We start from the raw sequence: 22,463 nt of genomic DNA, 5'->3' as shown, positions 1-22,463 counted from the left end.
CTAGCATACATTGTAAATGATCTTCGAATAATTTATTTATATGTAGTGCTGGGGTAGAACCCAGGGCTATGCGCAGGCAAGTACCCTACTACTAAGCTATAGCTCTAGTCCTGATTGACTTTAAACTCAACTGAGCTGAGAAGAGTTTTGTCTGAGCATTTATGACCTACTCCTTAGGCAGCATGAATCTGAGTAGGAGGGTGGCCCTGGGAGACAGATCTTTCTCTAGGTCCCCCCTTCTGCCATTACCCAACATCTCTGTGCCACAGAGTGCCAATCTCGAACATGAGGAGAAGGTGCCAGGCATGCAGGCAAAATAAGGTGTGGACAAGAGCTTTCTAAACCACACATTAACAAAACACATTTAATTTTTATCTTACGGATTTCAAAGGCCCAGATAGTTTCTGTGATTCAAAGAATAAATGTGGCACAGAAGTGTGAATTTCTCCAATCTCCCCTATTGCACTCAGGAGAATGTTTCCTAGCCAGTGACCTTTGGCCAAGTCTCCCTTAAGAGTTTCAAAGCCACTGCCATTCCAGTCACCAAGCAAATATCCTTCCCAGCCATATCCAGCCCCAAACCATGGCTTCAGAGACCCAATCCAACTTACCAGACTTCCGGTAGATGTAAGCAGCTTCTTCACGGAGCAGAAGCCAGCAGGTCTGGCTCTGTAGGCTGTGTATGCAGCTCTGTATATCAGGGTAGAACACACACCTCACAAACCCAGGCTGGATCTGCAGGGTGGTGACAAGGCAGGCCTGGTGACGGGAACATTCTGTAGAGGAGAAGGGGGGGCCTGGACTTAGAGGTATTATCTCACGCATGCAACCATGTATTGCTACATGCATGCATGAATTCATCTAATCATGCACCAATCTATTCAGGCACCGCTCCATCCATGTACCTTACCATACATGCATCCAATCACCCATCCTATTTATTCACCTACAAAATCAGTCATCATCAATCCATCTTTCTGTCAAATCATACATCCACCAATGCATGTGTCCATCCTTCCATCTATCTATCTACTTATTTATCCATTATAGAAGAACTCATTCATAAATTCTGTGCACTGAGGCTGAGAATAAAACAGTGGTGGTGGGAACCTAACACTCCATCATGGTATTTTACACAAAATGGTCATGTTTTTTTTATTGCTTAATTATCTCATAAATGTGCTCTTTTCATCCCCTTGCTTAAAGATATTTCCACAGCTTCCCATGGGCTTCCTATGCAACACAACTCTCTGTGTTCCATCTCCTGGCATCCTCTTCAGACCTCCTCTAATTCTTCCTTAACCTGCGACATGCTAACCATGTTCCATCTTGAACTATGGATTTTTCTGTACAAGCTGTGTGCTGTCCGGTACAACCTACTTCATGACATTCAGTGCTAAGGATATTTCTGAAGATGGGGCAGCTTCACTGAACTGTCTGAGCTGTGTGTTGTGCCCTTTGTTGAATTCAGAGCCCAGTTTCTGCATGACACTGTCCAGGGCTGTGTAGTACACAACTTGCCATCTGCACATGGCCATATAGTCTTCGTGATAAACATCCAGTCATGTGGAGAAGGTGATACCCAGCATTTGTGTGTCTTGAAAGGGTTCAGGATACCAGGGTACAAATGATAACTGAACTCAGCCCACTCTTAGAAAGGGAAAAAACCTTTGTGGAGCATTAGAACTGTGTGGTCACCTACTTATTATTTTAGTATCACCAATGCCTGGAAACTCTGAAGAAAGGTGCATCTGGAGATAATTGTGCCAATTAGAACACTCTTCAAATTGCTTTAAAAGTATCTCTTACAACTTAGTGTTTACTCATAGATCTTGGCTTAGTCCCAGGGGCCTTTCCAAGGTACACACACTTCCTCACCAGGGCAGCCCACCTGCTTTCTATGGGCACCCTCCTGGCTCCATGTACCTCTTTTTTCTCACTCTCACAATACTCCCACTTCTGCCTGCTGACCTTCCTCTGTACTGGCTCAAGGCCCTCACTGGCTGTCTGCTGTTCAAACTCTGACTGTAGACTGCCTAGAGAGGAGTGGGAAGACTCTCACGTGTTCCCTTCTTTGCTAGCTGTTTACTGTCAGGTGTCCCCAGGCTGCCTTGGAACCTCTCCTTGGTTGGTGTCCAGTGCAGTACTTTGAGGGCCTGCGGTACCCTCTCTGGGGATTCCCTTACCCTGCAAGCAGAAGTCCCGGGCCACTGAGAAGTTACTGGTGGCTGCAGTGCTGACCTGGGCAACATCAAAGTGCTTGATGGATGGATCTACAATCACTGAAGAGAGGGGCAGGGTCTGCCAGGAGTCCAGAGCCACTAGGAGACAAAAGGGGAGACAATCACATGTGGTTATCACCAGGTACAGAATGAAGACAGTGGAGAATACCCCAAAAGCTACCCCAGAGGCCTCTGGGAGGTTTCCATTGTGTGGCCCTATGCCTTTGTGTTTTCTGTTGTGTGATGTTATGCCTTTGTCTGTATCTCCACTCTATAACTACATAAGTAGGACAAGCTCTGGGCTCCAGTCTAGGGGTTCACAGTCTGAAAATTCGACAAGCAAATGAAGTCCTGTCTGTGTCTATAAATTAAGACAGAAGAGGAGGACGGAAGTGGAGACAGGAAAACAGTGACATAGTGACACCGTGGAGGTCAGAGCACCACAGAGATAGCCATAGGGATGGAGTGCCAGGTGCTCCCTAGACATTTCACCTATCCATCCTCCTACGCCTGTCGCTGTCTGTAGGGGCACCATGATAGACTATCTAGGCCCCTATATAAAAGAAGCTGCATGGCCACTTGGTATCTGGTGTCCCAACTAAGTCATTCTTTACCATTGACCCTCATCTAAAGGAGCTGACTCTTTCTCCAGGGACAGCTTGTGTCTAGACACTAACCCATGTAGACAGACCTGTGGTCTGCCCTGATCTCAAACATAGCTGACCCAGCTGGTGCTCTCAGAGAGATGGGCTGGGCCATGAGCATCATTTTTCCCAGTCCTTAGAAGTCCTGCTCCTTCTCCCTGTGGTCCTGACCCCTATAGTGCTCCATGTACAAACATGGCCAATCATACTCTGTGTTTAAGGATAACCTCATGCAAGGGTCCATCTCACAGTCTGTTTCCTGGAAGACACAGTCATGGCATCCATTTTTAAACATAAAGAATATGAAGCTTCAGGGATAATGACATGGCTTGCCAGCATGTGGAGACCCCTTTCTTCACAGCTACAGAGCCTGTGTCTGACCATGGTTGTCTCTCAATGCCCCCAAGTTCTGCACATGGTATGTGACACAAGGAACAGGGACAAAGAACTAACCGCCAAACAGAAGGCTTGGGTGTGGATAGACAGGTCAGTTAGAGTCTGTCTCATGGGCACCAAGATTGTGAGTAAAGGTTGATCATGAGAGAACATTGATGGGTTTCAGCAGTGGGATGAGGGCGCCTCTCTGAGGAAGGACTGTACCTGTAGGTCAGCATCCAGAAATAATTTTTTAAAAGGCCAGAAGCTGCCCCACCCTGGTGTGGGCTGTGTGAGCATCCAAGGCTGCTGATTCTAGAAAAGCCCAGCCCAGCAGGGACGGAACTGAAGATTGGTAGAGAGAATCATTCCTTCTCTCCCTCCCTGTGTCTCTCTAGCATTAGAAGATCACAGTGGTTTATTGTTCTTACAAATACTTGTAAGTGTGGACCTTGGGCTAGCAGAGCATGCTGACGGTCTAAGGTATCATGCTTTATGTACATCTACTTCATCAGATTTGATCTCCAGTATCCCAAGTGTGACAAGGGGTAAGGGTCTAATGCCTCCTCACAAATGTGATATAAAGGAAAATTAATTCATCAAGAACAATCCGGAAAGCGGCCAACGTCAGATCACAGTAAGGCTTCTGAGGTCACTGTTTCAAAGTCCCTTTCTAGAACACTGTTCCTAGGTGTGGGAGGGTCTTTGCTTTGTTAGCACAGCACCACAAGCTATAAGGGGAGCCTGTAATTTCTGCCTCTAACCCGTCTTTAACACCAGTGCTGGTGGGTGAGATGCCACTAAAGTTAGCATGGTAAATAAAGCCATGAGACAGCCTCACCTCCAACCCTCTCTGGTACCCCCCTGTAACAGGATTCGGCAGACTGAGCACTCTAAATAGCAACAGTAGTTTCTCCCAGTTCTGTGCACTTAAAGTTTGGGATCTAGGTACCAATGAGATTGAGGGTTTTAGTCCCTCTTTTTGTTTCATGGATGGCTGCTTTCTTGTCATATCCTTAAATAGCAGAGTAGAGAACAAGCAAGCTCTCTCCCATCTCTCCTGGAAAAGTACGAATGACATCAGAAGGGTCCACTGTCCATCTGTCATCTCCCATGCTCTGCCTCCTAACACCATCCTCGAGACAGAGGAGTCAGGACCCGGGTCTTTCTGTGCTTGGCTCTAGTCAGGCAGCCTCCTCTGGCTTCTCGTTTTCTTAAGCCTACTTTGCATGCTGCCGCTTTCACAGACAACTCAAATGGCATCTTTGTGATGTGGTCACTCTCAGATGTTCCTAGATGGTGAGAAGCTGAAATTTCAGAGAAGAGAGATGATGGGTTTCAGGACCACAGTGACCAATTATGGTCCAAAGATGGAAACCTTGACCCTACTCCATGTTTAGGTTGCCGTCTCTGTAATTAAAGAGTAAATTTCATTCCCAAGTGAGAGCCAGCTCCTGTGTTGTTCCCTAGGGTCTGAAGCCAAGTCCCTGCCAATGTCCCCACATGCCCCATACAAGCCTACATGATGTCTCCTGAGTAAGCCTTTGTTGTCAAGGGATACTGGCATCTGGGGCTCATAGACTTTCTATAGTCTTTATGAGAAAAAGGCCATTTAGAACACAGAAGCATGCTGAAGCAGGAAGGCTCCTGGTGGCTTTCCATGTCAGTTTACTATCAGCCAGGAACTCACAACACCATTGTGCTATCACTTGTGCAAGATGTAAGAGCTCAATGATACATCATTTTCTGAACCCATTGGCATGAACAACACCATCTTAACCAATCAGGTGGTGGTACTAGCTTTGATGGAGCCTTAACTCCACATGCAGCATCTAGGGTGTACTGTAGGCGACCTCCTCTCCAGGTTGATGATGTGGCAGCCTTTAGGGGCTTGTCCATTGGGGAGGGGTTCTGAACAGCAGATGATGACTGTTTTTTCCTCTGCATTTGTTTACTTTCTTTCTATTTAAAGCACATATATGATGATTATGATGCCAGAGTCATTTATGACAAAACAGACCCTCCCACAAAGTTGCATTATATATATATATATATATATATATATATATATATATATATATATATGTGTGTGTGTGTGTGTGTGTGTGTGTGTGTGTATGTGTGTGTATGTGTGTATGCATATATATGCATATATATACACACATCAGTATCTGTCTCTCTATCTATCTATCTATCTACTATCTTTCCATCTATCTAGCTATAAACATATTGAATTAAATATTGTGCATCAGTCACTGTTGTGGTGGGAACCTCTTTGTCAAACATCTCTTGCTGAATGATGGATTTATTCTCACACAACTTAAACCAAAGACATCTCATTTCACATTTTGCCATCTGTTTGTAGCAGTCTTTATACATTATTTTGATTCTTTAAAAAACACTTTTAGTTATTTATTCTGGATTAAATTTGAAAACCCTCTGTCAAGTTTTAAGGGTGCTCCTTTGGTGATCATATGTAATGATCTTAGAATTCTACATCCATCTCTTAGTTTGGACGTTATGGACTAATACACGATGCTGCTGAAAGCAGAATGTGTTTTTCTTTTCTCTATTTTAAAATGGCCACTGCTGTCATAAAGGGAAGATGTCTTTGTGTTCCTGTTCGGTCTCACCTCAGGCCAGAAGACAGTGAGTGGGGCCAAGTGATCACAGGCTGAAATAGTGAGCTGAAATCAACTCTTCCTGCCATAGGATGGTTTTCTCAAGTACCTTTGTCACAGTGATACACAGCTGACAAGCCCAAGCCTCCTGTTCCCCACAGACACTACCTTGTAGCAAAAGGGGTGGCCTGGAAAAAATAAGCTAGAAAGTCCCCAAATGAGGCCATCACCACATCTTATCTTATCTTACTTTATCTTATCTTAGCCTATCTTATCTTATCTTATCAATTCCTATATACACTCTACCTTCTAGCCTGCCTGAGGAATGTCCCTCACATACTCTAGGTGGGCCTCCATGCTGTCAGTCTTGGCTGGCTGTGGTCATTCTCATGCTCTGGATTCTGACTGCTACAAATCTAAATCTGACTATAGCACTCCACACCAGGCATCCTCCAGGAATCAACAGTCTGTGGCTGGCAGGGAGGGTCCCCTGAGGTTTGCGGCTCCATGAGCCTCTCCCAAGCCTACTGTGTGGGCTTGGGCATCCATACTTGTCTGCTGCATACAAGTCATAGGAACAGGAACAAAAAGGAAGCTGATAGAATTTCTCTAATCTTGTAAGATCCGATCCTCCTTACAGTAGGAGGGACTGAGGTCTGGGAGGAAAGGATACCGGCATCTAAAGGTCGCAGAGGTTCCAAACCAGGTCACATGGCAGAGCTTGGCAGAGTGAGCATGGATGTGTGCTCTTTTGACCCTGTCTCACTGTGATCTGGAGCCTCCTCCATGAGCTGGTGACAAGTAAATCAGCCCTCACCACAACCCAGTAGCCTCAGCCTGACTGAAACCCTATCCACACTCAGGGCTCCAGCCTGAGTGAAGACAGGATTGCCCAAGGTCAAGCAGCATTTAGGTGGAAAATCTGTATTTGCATCTAGCATATCAAACAGTTGTATGCCCCTCTACAAACCAAGAAGAAATGGGGTAGAGGGGAGAGCAGAGACTGGGAGGCAGGATAGAGAAAACTGGGTCTGCCTGGGCTGCTCCAGGACTGTAGGCATGAGAGGCTTGCCACCAGGCCCTGGCAGCCTAGGCAGGTGAGACACTTGTGTATCTTTCTAAAATCTCTTTTGATTATTGCTTGGGAATCACAGCCATGTATGTTAATGGATCTTGTGACATTAGCATACATGTGTATGATGTGGAAGAAGAAGGTTCTAGGGAGCTACTGTGCACTGTGGTGAGCTTCAAGTTGTTAAGAAAGAGAATGTCTTATTGTCATCATTGCTATCATCATCATCATCATCATCTTCATACTTCTCAGTGCTATTATTTCTTGACACAGTTTCTTAACTATATAGTCTAGGCTGACCTAGAAACTCTTGATCTTTCTTCCTCAGCCTTCCAGGTACTTGGATTACAGGCATGTGCCACCATGCTTGGTGTAAGAGAGGAAATTTCAAACATTCCCTTCAAAAACTGTTAAAAGAGAATGAGGTCATGAATATACTAATTGGGTTGATCTATTCACTCCTCGTGTCTTCTCTTTCTAATGTTGACTGTGTTTTTTTTCTTAAAGCTAGAGTAGACTACATTTGAAAATGTTCATTATGTACAGACAGAGACTAGAATACATTTGAAAATGTTCATTATATAGAGAACCATTTTCAACTACCCTAGCTTCCACATTCCAGGTCCTCTCCAGAGGAAAGGTTACTTTCCAGACCTTGGAGCATTTCCAAGTGTTGACATTCTTCCAACAGAAGGTCTCAGTACTGCGGGGCTGTGTCAACACAGCAGAGGAGGGCTGCCCTGACCAGTCAGGAGAGCTGGGCAGCTTCCTGCCCTAACCCTCACGTTTCTAGTGTGAAAATTGGAAAAAGTATCTTTCAGTATTTTTGCCTTGGATTTGAAAAGGGCTGACATGTGTTGGATGCTCTTCTGAGTATTCAAGAAATCACAAGACATTTTTTTTTCAACTAAGAGGTTACAACTGCAGAATACTAGGGCAGCACGTGACTACTCCAAGGGCCTTGGCGTGTTCAGGGTCTTTACTAGTCCTCTGGTGATAAGAACCAGAGAGGCCTTTGGTTCCTCAACCTTTCTCTGAGTTTTCATCCCAACTGTAGAGGAGCACTAAGGGAGGCTGAGGTGTGTGCCCTACACTCCTTAGGCTGCCTGAGGCAGACAGCAAAGGCATTTGTAACTTGGTGCTTTTCAGTATTCTGATCTCACTGCTGTGACTCAGGCTGGCCTCACACCCACCTCACCCTTCCTCCCAGAAGTCAGAGCCACAGGAAAGTGCCACTACGCCAGCTTGGCAGCCAGGCCAAGGCTTCCCGGCAGCCAAAGCTTCCTAGGTCCCATTATCTGTTCTTTGTGGAACAGAGCAGATAATGCTGCCTCTGAAGCTTTGATGAGCCCCATGGTCCCTGCAGGGAAAGAAGAGTTCCCAGCAATTCCAGCCTGTCACACAGTGCCAGCAGCCACCACTCAGCGTCTCAGACACTTGCTTGTCATATGTGGTCTTCTCTCAATGAGAACCACGTCACAGGTGTGTTATGTGGTTTTCCCACTTAATATCGCTTATGAAAACCCAGATGTTCCTTTAATAATGGGAAGAGGGGAAGAAGGCAACCTCTCTTGTGTGAGATCGGCTGCCTTAGTGTGTTTCCACAGGGAAACACCTCCCATTTGCTGTAGGTGCTCCTGGTGTGGGAATGCTCCTTTACCATTGACAAGAGTGGAAAACCCCTGGCCATTCCCACTACCTTTCATTCTCCAGAAACTTAGTTTCGAACGTTAAGTCCCCAATTGTCAGTCTTCCCGAAGGCTCCCCTGACTCCTGGTCATTTTTATGGTTTCTGCCTCTTCATACTGATATCATACATCTTTATAAGGACAGATTTCTCCACTGGAAAAACACCATCTTAACTCATGATGATTTTACTTGGGGTATGGGTTTCAGGTGAACCCTGTTTTTTACTGCTTTATCACAGGCGGTCCATGATTGGAATGCCAACATTGAACAGAAAACTAATAAACACAACTGAGAAAGGAAGACAAGAGATGACACCACTACCAGGATCTACACTCAAGAGGTCACCTCTGACAACTGTCCCAGAAACACAAGCAAAGTAAATCTCTTCTAACTATGGGACAAGCCAGATGGTATGAGCTCATAGCTCAGCCATATAATCCATTGGATCCTCATTTGAAAAATAAACCATGTTATCATCTATCTTCCTGGTGATGATCAAATGGTTTACAAATGCTTGATATTTCCTTTATTCCCAGAACATAAAGTTCAGAATGATGAGACTCTTAGATGTGCACTGTACACACACACACACACACACACACACACACACACAGAGAGAGAGAGAGAGAGAGAGAGAGAGAGAGAGAGAGAGAGAGAGAGCCTCTTGTCTGAATCAGAATCAAACAGTGGTAAACCAAAACACTGAAGGCAGAATCAAACCCTGCCTCTGATCCACATCAAAGGACTAATCCCAAACTCTGCATTCCAACAGGGGACTCTCAGCACAGATGGGCTATGCTCTGCTTTTAAATCTGACTCAGTAAAGGCACATTTAAAACTGCTGGGACATCAATTTTGCCTTGGAAGCATCTTCCTGGGGCTGTGGACTACATGGAAGGAGACAGTACTCCATCCTCCACTGTTTTGATCTCTCTCTCTCTCTCTCTCTCTCTCTCTTCTCTCTCTCTCTCTCTGTGTGTATGTGTGTGTGTGTGTATGTGTGTGTATGTATGTATGTATGTATGTATGTGTGAAATCTCAATAACACAAAAGTTAAACACCGACAGAACAAGCATTATAAACCTTCTCCAGAGATGTTATGATGTTATGGTTTGATTTGTACATCTGCAACTGTATTTGACATTTATATACCCAAGCATGGTTTTTTCTATAAATATACTATTTTTGATATAACATATAATATTAAGGATGATGAGTATGTGACATGAAAGAAAAAGACAGAGCCAATTAATTTACAACCTAAACTATGTAGCTGGGAATTTTGAGGGCAATTAGGCCATGTGATTCAAGTCTTTCTTTCAATAATATCACTTTCTCTGGCATAAAATCCCTCCTTGGAGAATTAGCTCAGTAAATTGTTCAACCTTCAGAGAGGCTCTGGGTGTTCATTCATCCTCAAACTTTCATGATGATGAAGACTCATAAAATCCAAATATTCCAAACCAGAGAAACATTAGCAGACTTGGGGATAATAGGACAACCACACTGTCAACACAGTGTCATCTTCAACTGTTTGTCCACCACTGGAATATGAAGTGTCATGAAGGCTGAGGCATGAGAGGCAAAAGTAAGTATATGACCACATAGAGAGAGAGAGCTGCATGATGATGCACACTTTAGAGATCTCAGCAGCAGCGTGGAAATACACACACACCACGGTGGGTAAAAACCAATGGGGATTTGTAACCTTATAGTAGAGACAATAGCAGTATGGTGGGGCAGACAGAGATGCCTACGACTGGACCATGCTAGCCAGTAGGTCAGCTAGTTCTTGCTAGGAGGGAGGGGCTTTCTTCTAAAATGGACAAACTAAGCAGCAATGGGGGCTGCATGTAACTAAGAAACACAGAGACAAGAGTCACAACAAAGAGCCACAGAGTTCAAAGTGGTGGCCTCCAACATGGGAAAGGCAAGGAGAACAGAGTATACGTTGTGTGTGTGTGTGTGTGTGTGTGTGTGTGTGTGTGTGTGTGTGTGTGTGTGCTTGTGTGTTCACCCTTAACCATAAATTTTTGGGTCACTTTGACTACTCCTAAACCACAGATCTTTTGGGTACTTTGACTACCCCAACCATGTATACTACCCTGATACAATTCAAAATAAATTTGGCTCAGACATAGATCTTCAGTGAGGACTTGGGTGTCATCAGATCTCTCTAAGCTACACCTCTACCATCTATGGCATGCCAATAATGAAACCTGACTCACGGTACTTCAGGGGGCTGGCACCTGGTCAAGTGTATAGCAGCTATCGAATAGAGGATGCTGAGGAAAAAAGTCTATATGTGCTTGCTGTATGATTCCCAAAATCGTCTGCTTTGACTGTGAGAAGCAGGCTGATGACACAGGCTGACATTTTTATGTTTCAGCCACAGCCTTGGTGTCAAATAATCACTTCCTACATGGACTATGATTTAGCTCCCTAGTTAGGAACATAATGACAGGTATCTCAAACTTCTCAAGTGTCATGTTGTAGGACAGAAGTTAATGGCATCTGGCCTCTTAGCTGAGTGGCACCTGGAAGCTAGTGTGTGTCCCCCATTTCCTAACGGGGAGAAGTAGAAGAAGGCACAGTGAAGAAGACTTACCCAATGTTGGCCAGACACCTTCGCCTCGCCCAGAGCACATAGCAGCCCCATCCCCCACACCCCTGAGTTCCCATGCTACCTTGCAGCCACTTGGAGCATGCTGCGGTGGAATGGAAGGATGGGCTGCCTCAGTCTTGGTTGAACTCCTGAGCGTGGGACTAGCTCCAGTGTCTAGTGTACCCTCTGTACAGTGACTGCAAGCTCCAGACGACTTGCCCCAATAAGCAACTGACTTTTCACGTTGAGACTACAACACCACTCTCACAATCTTGCATGGGACTGTATGAGTCTAGTCTGTAACTGGGAGGGTGACATACTCTTAGATAGGACAAGAAAAGCACCAGGTTTAACCTCATCGTATCCTGTGAGCTGTTATGTGTTGACTCCTATCATTTATATCTGTGGAAAAGGCACATGGCTTGTATGCAGCCTACCTAAATGTGTTTGGTCCACAGAGTCTAATATTCATGAATGTAACAGTGTCGCATCTTATAAAGCTAAGCCATTGCACAAAAGCAAAGGACAAGAGGAGAAGGCAGAGAAAAAGAAGATGCTATTTCTCCTGAGAATGATCAGATAGACAATGAACTTACCCTTCTCCTCGGTGAGGGATGGCAGGGCAGTTGAAGGACAGAAGCTGGGAGTGCCACTCTGCACATCTGGAAAGAAGCAAAGGCAGTGTTACAGCCATGGAGACAACAGCAGAGGTCCAAGGCAGTGATGGAAACTAGAGGTCTGTGCAGGTCAAAAGGAGCCAGGGGAGGGGCTCTGTGCTGACCTCCTCTCTCATGACCCTGGCGCAGGAAGGCTCCATTTGAATCCATGCTACAGTTACCACCACACAGGGTAATGAGGCTGCAGTATATTTCAATACTGCTTTATAGCTTTCATCTAGGAGTGGCATACATTGTCCACTCACATGTCATTGTCATTGGCCACACCACAAACGCCTGCCACTGTGACCCTTGAATCTGCTAATGTGGGCAAAGCACCCCATGACTCAGTTTCTATATCTGTACTATGGAGATGACATTACCTGCTACCAAGGTTACTGTGGGTCTTCAGAGGTACCCATAATATGTGCCACAGAACAAGGTACAAAAGCTCAATAAACGGCAGTGATAAGTAGCAAGTTACATGGATGGGGACACTTGAACTTTGGGGAAAGACAGGCCTGGCTTTGAACATGGTATCACAGAGAAGCAGGGCAGAGGGACAGGTCATCTGCTTTTGATGCCAGGCCTTGGTGTTTGTATAGTGGAGATGGCATAAGAAGTCAATGAGAACCACACACAAATCCTGTAGGTGACGCAGCAGTGTTAATTAACCTCCCTTCCTCTCCCTTCCCTGAACAAATCCAAATATTCAAAGCCTCCTCATTCTTTCTGTTTCCAACAAGCAGGACCAAGCCCAGAAACTCCTCTCCCTCCCTGGGAGTTATAGGAATCCAGGCTGAGTTGTTGAGAGCAGCGGCTCTAGGGCCAGAGCTTCCAGAGCAAGATTGCTGTGGCCTTCACCTCCATTGTATGACCTTGAATATCCGCTTACAGGTTCTGTGCTCAGAACTCCACAGCTCCCTGTCTTGGGGTTGTGAGGCTTCTAGGGGCTGCAACCTGGGAAACACAGTGAGCAGTCGACAAATTTGGGCATTGTCCACTCAGAATATTGCCCCCTCATGATGACACACTCATATCATTGCCTCTTGTCCCTCAGGTCAGGGTCTGCTGGTTCCAAAAGTCCTGGATGGCTCTCCCGATAGTTCCATCTCCCACCTTCTTCACTTTTGTTGGGTGTGCAAAACACCAGACTCAAATGTTCCCTCCAAAACTCTTGTGGAAGTTCATTTGCCTCTATGACCATCAATAGATGGGATTTTTGAGTGGCAGTTAGGTCTATGGGCTCCCACCTTCATGAATAGACAAATGGCATGGTGGGGGTGGAGAGTTGGCGGGGGTGTCCTGAAAGTGGTCCTGTTGAGAAAACTGCTGTCTGCAGTGTGTCCTCTTGTTCTCACCTTGTTTCTTACCATACATTGCCTCCAGCCTGTTACAATGCCAGAAGACCCTCTCTAGATGCCAGCACCTTGGCATCGACTGGGCTTCCTTCTTCCATAACTGTGAGAGGCATTTCCTCATAAGTTACCCTGTCTGTGGTGTTCTGTGATAACCACAGAAACTGAACTAAGACCCTCAGCATCTCAAGGCTCCAGAACCTCCCGTTGTAGCCTTTTCTCTTCCTTGGTTCCATTTGCCTGAAGGCACTTCCTGCCATCATTTCCAGATATCACTTGCCAAACTTTAGCTGCCATTAAAACCACCCTGGGGCTTGGTAACAGCAGGTAACACCGTGCTGCACCCCGCCTCCCAAAGGTCCAACTCTAGGACCTGTGATCCTGAGACTTGACATTTCCAATAGGTTCCCAGGTGCCAACGTCTGAGCTGAGGCTCTGCTCCCACATACGGAAGGCACCACACAGAATGCCCGCAATTGCTAATAGCTTCTCCCTACACTCCTCTGTACCTAGCCATCAGCCAGACTCCAGTCAACCTCCTGATTAGTCTCCCCAGTCTACCAAGCATCTTCCCTTCCCAGAAGATGCTCAGAATAGGGAACCCGAGAGTACAGTCATTAGGGGACAGTCTGGCATATGCTGAAGGTGTTCATTCAAATGTGTACTCCCTGGTATCTGGGCACTCTGTTCTAGAAACCCACAGAAAGCTCCATTTGGATGTGGGAGCTTCTAATGGAAAGCTAGAGACAACAGCAATGTCTGAACTGAGGACAGGTGATGGAGACAAAGCTCCCAGCAGCCACTTGTATATACCGCTTCCTGGATCTGCCTGCAGCAGCAATCTAGTGGTATGAACCAAGCCAGGGTTGCTCTGAATATTGACCTCAGGCAACACAGCAAGCGTTTATGACACTGGCATGATAGCAGGGCTTTATCTTATGTCCTAGCAAAGACATCTCCTGAAGGACAAGAGAACTCAAGACTATTTTATCTTAGTGTCTTCTTCCTAGGACCCTTTGGAATCTTGGGACTGAGGAAGGCATGCTTCAGTGCATCAATGACTGAGCTGGTGGCTGGGAAACTTCATAGCTTCTAGACAGGATGTAGTTGCCACAAAGACTAAGCCTGATTAAAGGGTTGAAAACCCAACAACTGACCTCCAGGGAGAGCAAAGGGGCTGAGTATCAAGTCTACACACCAGTCATCAATGATGTGATTGGTGGCATCTAATTCATACATCCTCATAGAAGCCTCCTCATCTGCTGGGTTTGAAAAGGTTCACAGTTGGTGAGCACATGGCCAGGGTGGGCAAGGGAGCCCCATTTTCCCACGCCTCACCTTGTCCTCCACATTTCTTCCACATGGCTAGAACTGAGTAATGAAGGGTTGTTTTTTGTTTGTTTCCTTGTAGATATGGAACCCTGGGTCTCTCACACATGCCAGAGAAGCCACTTCACTGCTGAGCTACACCCTACCCCAGTCCCGGCTGGATCTTTCCTAGTAAAGTATAAATAGTAGCTAATAGTTTCTCTGTGTTCCTTTAGCAAGACTGGCAAATTACTAAACACCTGGAGGGGAAATGGAAATTCTCAACTTAGAGTCAGTTGTTTGGAAGAAGAGGCGGCCCTGGCCTCATAGTTAGCAGGTAGTGGGGGAAGCCTGTGGGACTGCTCCCTTGGCACAGGTTCTGAGTTCTGACTTCAACTCCAGGTATTTAGTGTCACAACTAAAAGAATCCATAAACTGGATTCATGAACACCCAGTTTCTGTCTAGAGAATTGGGATCTTGGTTACGGATGGGACTATGTGAGAAGCATTGGGGAAAAAAATCCCTCCCATCCCATCTTGGCTGGGTTTAAGAAATAGGATAAGCCTTACCTCATTGGTAAGCCATGGTGTGGGAACACTGGCTGATAGCCAATGGTAGGAACACATAGTGCTTGGTGAGTGTGAGGGTGTTGGTATGATGGGAGTGAGGATGAGGGATACAGTAACTAACTGCTCTGTGAATGTAGCACTATCTGTGTGGGTCCCAAGGATAACTAGGAGAGGTTGCCTGTCTCTTCCTAATGCTTCTTTTGTACCTAGAACTTCAACAGGTTTTTGACAACCCTTGCCTATCAGAATAGAGGACCCAGAGCTGTGCTTGTCATTTTAAGAAGACACCTTTGACCCTGTGAGCAAAGCCAAGTGCTGCCCACTGAATCCCATGTGATACACACACAAACAGGTGGGGTGGCCTTGTCTTCTTCAAAATGCAAGGCACACCAGAGCCTGTTCCTGCCTATGCAGGAAGCCCTGGGCTTATGATACTGTGGGCCAGAGAGGCCCCTGTGAGCTGGTCCTCTGGACACCAAGAATGTTTTCTTCCTGAGTCCAGCTGCTGGAGAGGACTAAAGACAAAATTCAGTTTTCATTCACAAAGCCAAGACATCTGCATGTCTGTCCTAAGACACATCAAACCTCGCACAAACTCAAGGATAGCGGCATCAGGAAGCTCACTCTCACAGGATCTATGAGGACCTCCTTCGATGCTTCTGTGTTCTTGGTGTGTAACTCATTTTCCCAGACACTGAAGGACTTGGCTTTGTTTTGTCCTCCGTGAGCACAGCGAGGGTAGAAAGTCAGGTTGCAATGGCTGGTGTGGCACCCTCTGCCGAGGCTGTGAGGTGTGTGAGGTGGGCATGTGCTTCCCTTGTCTCCACCCTCGGCTTCGCTGCCCCTACCATTCATCTCAGACTCATTCTTTCCTGAAGTCTCTTTGGCATAATCCATGTAAAAGAGCTGTAGCAGGAATCTTAAAAGGTCTTATTAATAAAAACAAACCTGGAGCCAGGTATTGGGGTGAATGCTGGAAGATCAGAGAAGCAGAACAAGCCACAGCCACCTCACCTCGCCAATTCCTCAGCTGATCCTGTTTCCTCAGACTGGAAGCCTCTCAGTCCTCATGCAGAATGAATCTCAGCTGAACTTTTGATCAAAAGCCTAAAAGCTTAACGAGCTCTAGTTCCTAGTTTTTACGCCTTATATACCTTTCTGCGATCACTTCCTGGGATGAAAGGCGTGAGTCACCATGCCTGGCTATTTCCAGTGTGGCTTTGAACTCACAGAGATCCAGATGGATCTCTGCCTTTGGAATGCTAGGATTAAAGATGTGTGCGCCACCATTTTCTGGCCTCTATATCTAGTGGCTGTTCTGTTCTCTGACCCCAGAGAAGTTTATTAGGGTGCACAATATTTTGGAGAACACAATATCACCACAAAGAGCAGTCCTTCCTTCCCATTCAAACTCTGCAGTACACACAGCTTCCTCCAGTGGACTCCCCACAGCAACACCTGTCACATTGCTGTGATATAATTCTCTGATCAGAAAAATGCATGCCCTCCCTGGGGGACAGGAAAGGAACTCTTTTCACAGATAGAACACTGATGCTGTATGCATGCTTAGAGTCTTAGCTACACACAGCCAGTGCTTAGGAAGGGCCACTTTCCTTCATGATTGCCACAAGGCCAAAGTCTCCTACAGCTTCTCTCCATCAGAGTTCTCAGTGAACGTATGCCTCTTACGTAAGGACCGACTAAGAGGAGGAGGTTAGGATCAGGCCTACCCTTCAGGGCTTTGGCTCAGTGCTGCTGCTGCTGTGTGTGGCACCTTCCCCAGCCCTGTAGAGATCCTTCTCTGCTCAACTAGGTCATTAGTTGATACAAAGACAAGGAATGGAAGAGCATGGCTGTGATGTCTGCATGTGCAGGGCAGTCGCACAGCGCACTAATGTGCTTGTGTCTACTAGAGAAAGGGGAACTCAAGGGGAAATGAACGTGTAGGGCACAGATGGAGAATATGTTTCAAAAAATATAGCATGAATCAAGAGATGGTTTGGGGCTAGTTGGTATAGTCAACTGAGAGAAGAAAGATATTATTCAGCCAGGCTTCTTAAGGTAGGCTTGTTTTCTCTGTCTAGATCTTGGGAAGCAATGATGCTGTGGTCTTAAGACTTGCCCATACCTTTCTGAGGAAAACCACTTAAAGACAAAGACATTGCCCTACCCTGGAGAGTTACCCTGCACCCTCTCGGTGTGTCCTCTGACAGCTAGTCTTCTTCTCTCTGTCCTGAAACATGTAAGGGACCTCACACCAGAACATCCACAGCCACGTATGTGCCAAGGGAATTCATACCAGAGCCACAGATGGAAGATAAGAGGTTGGTGCCATTGGAATAAGTTTTCTTTCTTCCTAATTGGATTTGAACAGTGAGAGAAGGTACTGTTTAGCTTGCCTGTGTGAGTAGCTCTGTGCCAATGGGTCCAGGAGACATTAAGAGGTGACCCTTGAAGCCAGAAGGTGGACACATTTCATTGTCTACAACAGAAATGTGTGGCTCCCAGCAGAAGTCATTTCTTATTCACTAATACTTTCTACAATCAGACTTCCTCTAGGCTGGGCCCGCTATGCATGCAATTACTCACACATGCTCACTCTGGCCTCTCTAGGCTGTACCTGTGAAAAACAGCCATGGTTTGTTCTTCTCCCATTCCTCAATGGCCAGCACAGTACAGCAGCACAAATACCTAGTGAAGTTTTGAAGGGTCCAGCCCTAAGGTGGGAATCCTAGCAACAGGGGTTTACCTCCTCATCAACTGCAGTTCCCTTTAAGACTTGGAGCTCCTGGAGACCAGGAAATAGGGACCTTTCACACTCTGCTATGCGACATAGCAACTTAGAGGTAAAATGACCCAGGTCACAGGCTTGTCATCACCCTGCTGTGTACCCTTGAGTCTCCCTGCACCTCTTGTTTCTTTTCTGAGGGAAATAAGGATACAATGAGATAGTGCTTGCAAAGCGCTGGCCTCCAGAGCCTCACAAACAGAGGCCAGGCTGTCGCACTAGAGGCTTCTACACTGGGATGACTGCTGACACGTGGGCAGGATTTGCTGTTGAGTGACAGCCCTGATATGAATTTTCTTTCTCTGCCATGTTGCTTCTGGTCAGGATTCCTGAGTCCCTCCCCTGAGTCACAGAGTGTGTGTTGGAAGACACTAGCACTCTAGGCAGTCAGATGAAAAGGAACAGAGTGGCTGGGACCTGTTGGAACCAGGAGCACCTTGGGTTCTTGTCTTGCCAGCCCCTGTCAAGATGTTGAAACAGCTTGGACTGACTTCCATCGCATTCTGAACAAATGAACTACTGCTGAAGCTTCTTTCCATCCAACTCTTCCACAGTCAAATGAAAATGGAAAGCGGCATTTTCCAGATGCCAGTGGGGTGAGGAGGTCAGAGGACAGACAAAAAGGAGGTCCTGAGGTGAGCATGGCTCTGTAGCAGCTTGAGGCTTGCAGCTGTCCATGGGGGTCCATCAGAGCTAATGTATTAGGCAAGCAGGCTCCTCTCCTCCCTGGCTCGCAAGGTCAAGCCTAGAAACGTCTCTGGAAAAAAATCCCTTGAAATATAAGCCCACAGAGGCAATTTCATTATACAACTCCCATTTCTAAAACAATTCAAGCTGTTGAAAGAAAAATCCAACAGAGCAACCTAAACTCAAGACACTGGGTGTAGAAGATAGTCCCAAGCAGGAAGATTATTCTGTCCCGGGATAATCATGTCCAGACTAACTGCCACGAAGCTGAAGGGTGTATAGGTGCATGAGCAAGGCCAAGGAAACCAAACTATGTACCCTTTAGTTCCCACATGGCCTAGATTAGAGAGACCACTCCAGGAGTAGCCGGTCTGGTATTATAGGTATACTAGCCTTTTCCAATGAATCCGTTGCTTGTCAGTTAACTGGGAAGACCCAGCCAGGAAAGGTGTCTGGAGTTTTTAAGAACCACTCACTAGGTAGCCTGCCAGAAGTTATCCAGATGGGGACAGGGGAAGCTGTGGGCCATCAGATCTGGGATTTCAACTTGGCTACTTCTTAATAGCCACGTGGACTGGGCCAGCATCATCCACTGTCAGCCTCATTTGTTGCATACGGAAATGGAGGAAGTGATTGTCCACTCTACTGAGCTCCCATGAGGTGAAATGGAATGGCTCACATAGACCTAGTATGTGCCTGATACACGGCAGGAACAGGGAGAATGTCAGTTTTCCCTCATTGCCCAAAATAGACAGACAAAGGGTGGGTTACGGTAGGAAGAGTGTAGAGAGCAAAGTTCCACTTCGCTAAGCCTTCTGTTACATAACTCTAGTTTCTAGGGAAGGGTCAAGAATGGCCAGCACTGTCCAGATTCACTCACGACTGGAAGTGAACCACCATGAGACAGGTTGGGGAACACTGATCCTTTTCTAAGTCTCTCTGTTACTTCCTGAGACATTTTTTTTCATCTCTGAGACATCTTCGTAAGTTTAGTCCTGGGACACAAGCAGATGGATAGTCTCTTCTAGTTTCCATGCAGTGGTCCACACCATAGACACCCAGAACCGAGGTGGATGGGACCCAGAGGCTCAGCCACTTGTCCCACTGACAGAATCTAAAGAGTGATAGGAGTCTTACGAAGACCAGCCTGTCCTGATGAATGGAGGATGCTAACAGCTCATGTCAGGCTAGTTATGTCTAAGCACACATAAAATCATTCACTCTCTCCTTGATTGATTTCAATTGTTCTCCTAAAATATAAAATACATCTGGAAAGGAATCTTAGATGCTGTAACTACTTGCCTTCATGAACCACACAGGGCTCAGGCTGTCCTCTCCTGAAATTTTAACTCAAGTGCATAAAAGCATACAGAGGCTACCCTCTTCCTTCCCTGACACTACCATGTATTACGTCATCCTGACAGAGTGAGGAAACCGAGGGATCATGGCAGTATGGACAACTGTTGACTTTGCTGCCTGGCCAGTGACAGGACCTTAGCTCCCTTTCTTCTAGTAGTTCTGGATTAGCTGAGACTGTCACTCATCCTGTCCCTTCACCAGTGGGGATATTCGTAGAACATGTTGGCCAACCTGATCCTGAATGAAAAGCTTCTATAGGATACAATAAACAGCCCCCTAAAGCAATCAGTAAGGACTGGCAAACCAAAGAAGAAGTTGGCTATGGACAGTGGCTAAATACACCTGTGGAATTTGGTCTGGTTCCATCTTTCCTGAGACCTTGTTGATCATCTTTCCTTTAGTTTAATGAACAGTCTGCAAGGCATTTCTTTTTTCTTAAAGTAAACAGAATCAGTTTCTGTCATTGGTACCCAGTGAATTCTGACACATCTTCCTGATTCTGAGATGTCATCCTAAGGCAAGATTGAGACACAGTCTACAAAAGGCACAGCAGTCAGGAGCAGGTTACTCACCAGGCTTCTGGTACCACCCAAAGGGATAGGTGTGGACTTCAGTGTCCTCAGAGCCACAGTCCAAAATGCGCCAGGTTGCTCCATTCTCCTCACTGCATGTTTGAATCCCCATGCTGTTCAGAGTCAGGCAGGTCACCTCTCCTCCTGGTGGAGAACCCAGGAGCCCAGGAAAGTGAGCCAGGGAGAAACATGAACTGAGCCAGAGGGATTCTGCAATCCATTGCTCAGCAGATGCTTGGGATTTGGTACTGTATTCTAGGTAGGGACTTAGCCATCCCTACAGATCCAGCTCCTCTATTTAAGAGCTATAGCCCCATGAGTCCAGGAATGGAGGTAGCTGCTCCTAACAGAATACCTGCCAATCATGCATAGAAGGTGAGTCAGCTCTATGGATATCATTTCACTGGGCCTGGAGGGGAAAGTAATGTGTGTTTCTATTTACAGATGAGGATGCTCCGGCCTGGAGAGATTATAAGTGAACTGTCCAGAATCACATCATTAAGTAACTGAGTGTTGCAGATCACTCGATGTATCTAAAGTTCAGCTAGGAAAGTACAGCAGAAGCCATTTAAAATGAAGCCTGGAAACAAGGAGGGACATTTGCTGGGATCAGATTGACATATGTATAAATGGGGTGGACAGATCACAGACCAGGACAGCCACACTAATAATTTCATACTGATGAGCTACCTGCCTCTCCCAACCCCATTTCCTTACTGTGCATGAGGATCACTCATCCTCCTTTTCTTGAGGAGATGCTAAGGACCCTATAGGATCACAAGCGTGATTGTTTCTACACTGAGACGATATTCCAGAGGTGGGAGGCTGTTCCCTTTATTACCCTTACCTTGCAGCTGGGAGACATTTAGAAAACCGAAGCCAGTGCAGCATGGGTCCCTGTCACAGAGCCGCTCACACTCAAAGAACCTAGAGTCAGAAGAGAAGATGTATCTGAAGCCTACCATGGGCACCCGGGACCTACTATGTAGAATGAGTGGAATAACTCAAACTTTGGGCATCAGATTTCCCTGGAAGCACATAAAGTGTGAGTGCTTTGGCCAACATTGGCATTCTAGATTTCTGTAAACAAAATCCCACTCTTTTCTCAGGAACGTTATCTTCCGGTCCTCCATTTAGTTACTCACTCATTCAAGCCCTCTCCAGGATCTTCCTTGTTTATTCACCTAGTGTCGCTGCAGGACCCCCACCCACAGACTTATGGCAGAGGGGCTTTAGCCCTTCAAATCAGTGCTCTGGAGTCCTTGCCTTGATCTCATATCTTGATCTGATCACTTGTTCCCGACTCCTGAGAGCTTGCTTAATTGCTTGGTCCTTTCTGGTATGGGGATCCTGTCACATTCTTGCTGTTCTTTCCTGAATCCAAGTCTTATCCCAGTGTTGAAATTTGTATCTGCTGGGTATCTTCTCCAGTGCAGGCTGCATCTCTTCCCTGAAGCTGGTAAGTCATCTCTGACTTCCTCTGCTCTAGATTCCTGGTCAGCCATTCACCTGCCTACCTACTGCTTCCCTTTCTTTTTGAAAGCCCAGTTAAGCTCCAGCCTGGACTATGACCTCAACCTCTGCCCCACCAGTTCCTGTCCCAGTACCAGGCTCAGCATGGCGACATCCAACAAAGAGATGTCTGATTTCTATCCCCTCTCCCAGTATGGTGACATCTAGCTTGTATTCCCTCCCCTAAGAAGGTGATGTCCAGCTGGATCTCAAGACAAACCAGCCAGTATCATCTTTTGGGCCCCACTCTCAGAAACAGCTCTTATATGCCAGCAACATGATGCAATTCCATAATTTAACAGCACTTCACAGATTAGCAGTTCATGGATCAGTGACTGCTGAAATACAAAAGGCTCACTGGAGATTTTCCTTAAAATTTTGACTCTTGAGTCCCATCCCAGGACTTCAAAGTCAGAAGGCCCAGG

At 46.2% G+C, this 22,463-nt stretch overlaps 1 protein-coding gene across 1 annotated transcript in view; it reads right to left on the bottom strand.

The window, feature by feature from the left end:
* The window catches only part of Tg (thyroglobulin), a 186,998-nt gene that overhangs the window by 88,294 nt on the left and 76,241 nt on the right, over positions 1–22,463 (bottom strand). The window contains exons 33-37 of the mRNA XM_037197284.1: positions 21,374–21,453; positions 20,527–20,670; positions 11,825–11,890; positions 2,187–2,321; positions 612–776 (exon numbers count right to left, since the gene is read on the bottom strand). Coding sequence (XP_037053179.1) covers positions 612–776; positions 2,187–2,321; positions 11,825–11,890; positions 20,527–20,670; positions 21,374–21,453 — 590 coding nt within the window. The remainder of the gene's footprint in view (positions 1–611; positions 777–2,186; positions 2,322–11,824; positions 11,891–20,526; positions 20,671–21,373; positions 21,454–22,463) is intronic.

This window comes from Peromyscus leucopus, chromosome 20 (genome assembly GCF_004664715.2).
Source record: "Peromyscus leucopus breed LL Stock chromosome 20, UCI_PerLeu_2.1, whole genome shotgun sequence".
Classification (NCBI taxonomy): Eukaryota; Metazoa; Chordata; class Mammalia; order Rodentia; family Cricetidae; genus Peromyscus; species Peromyscus leucopus.
This window is presented reverse-complemented; position numbering and strand designations above follow the sequence as displayed.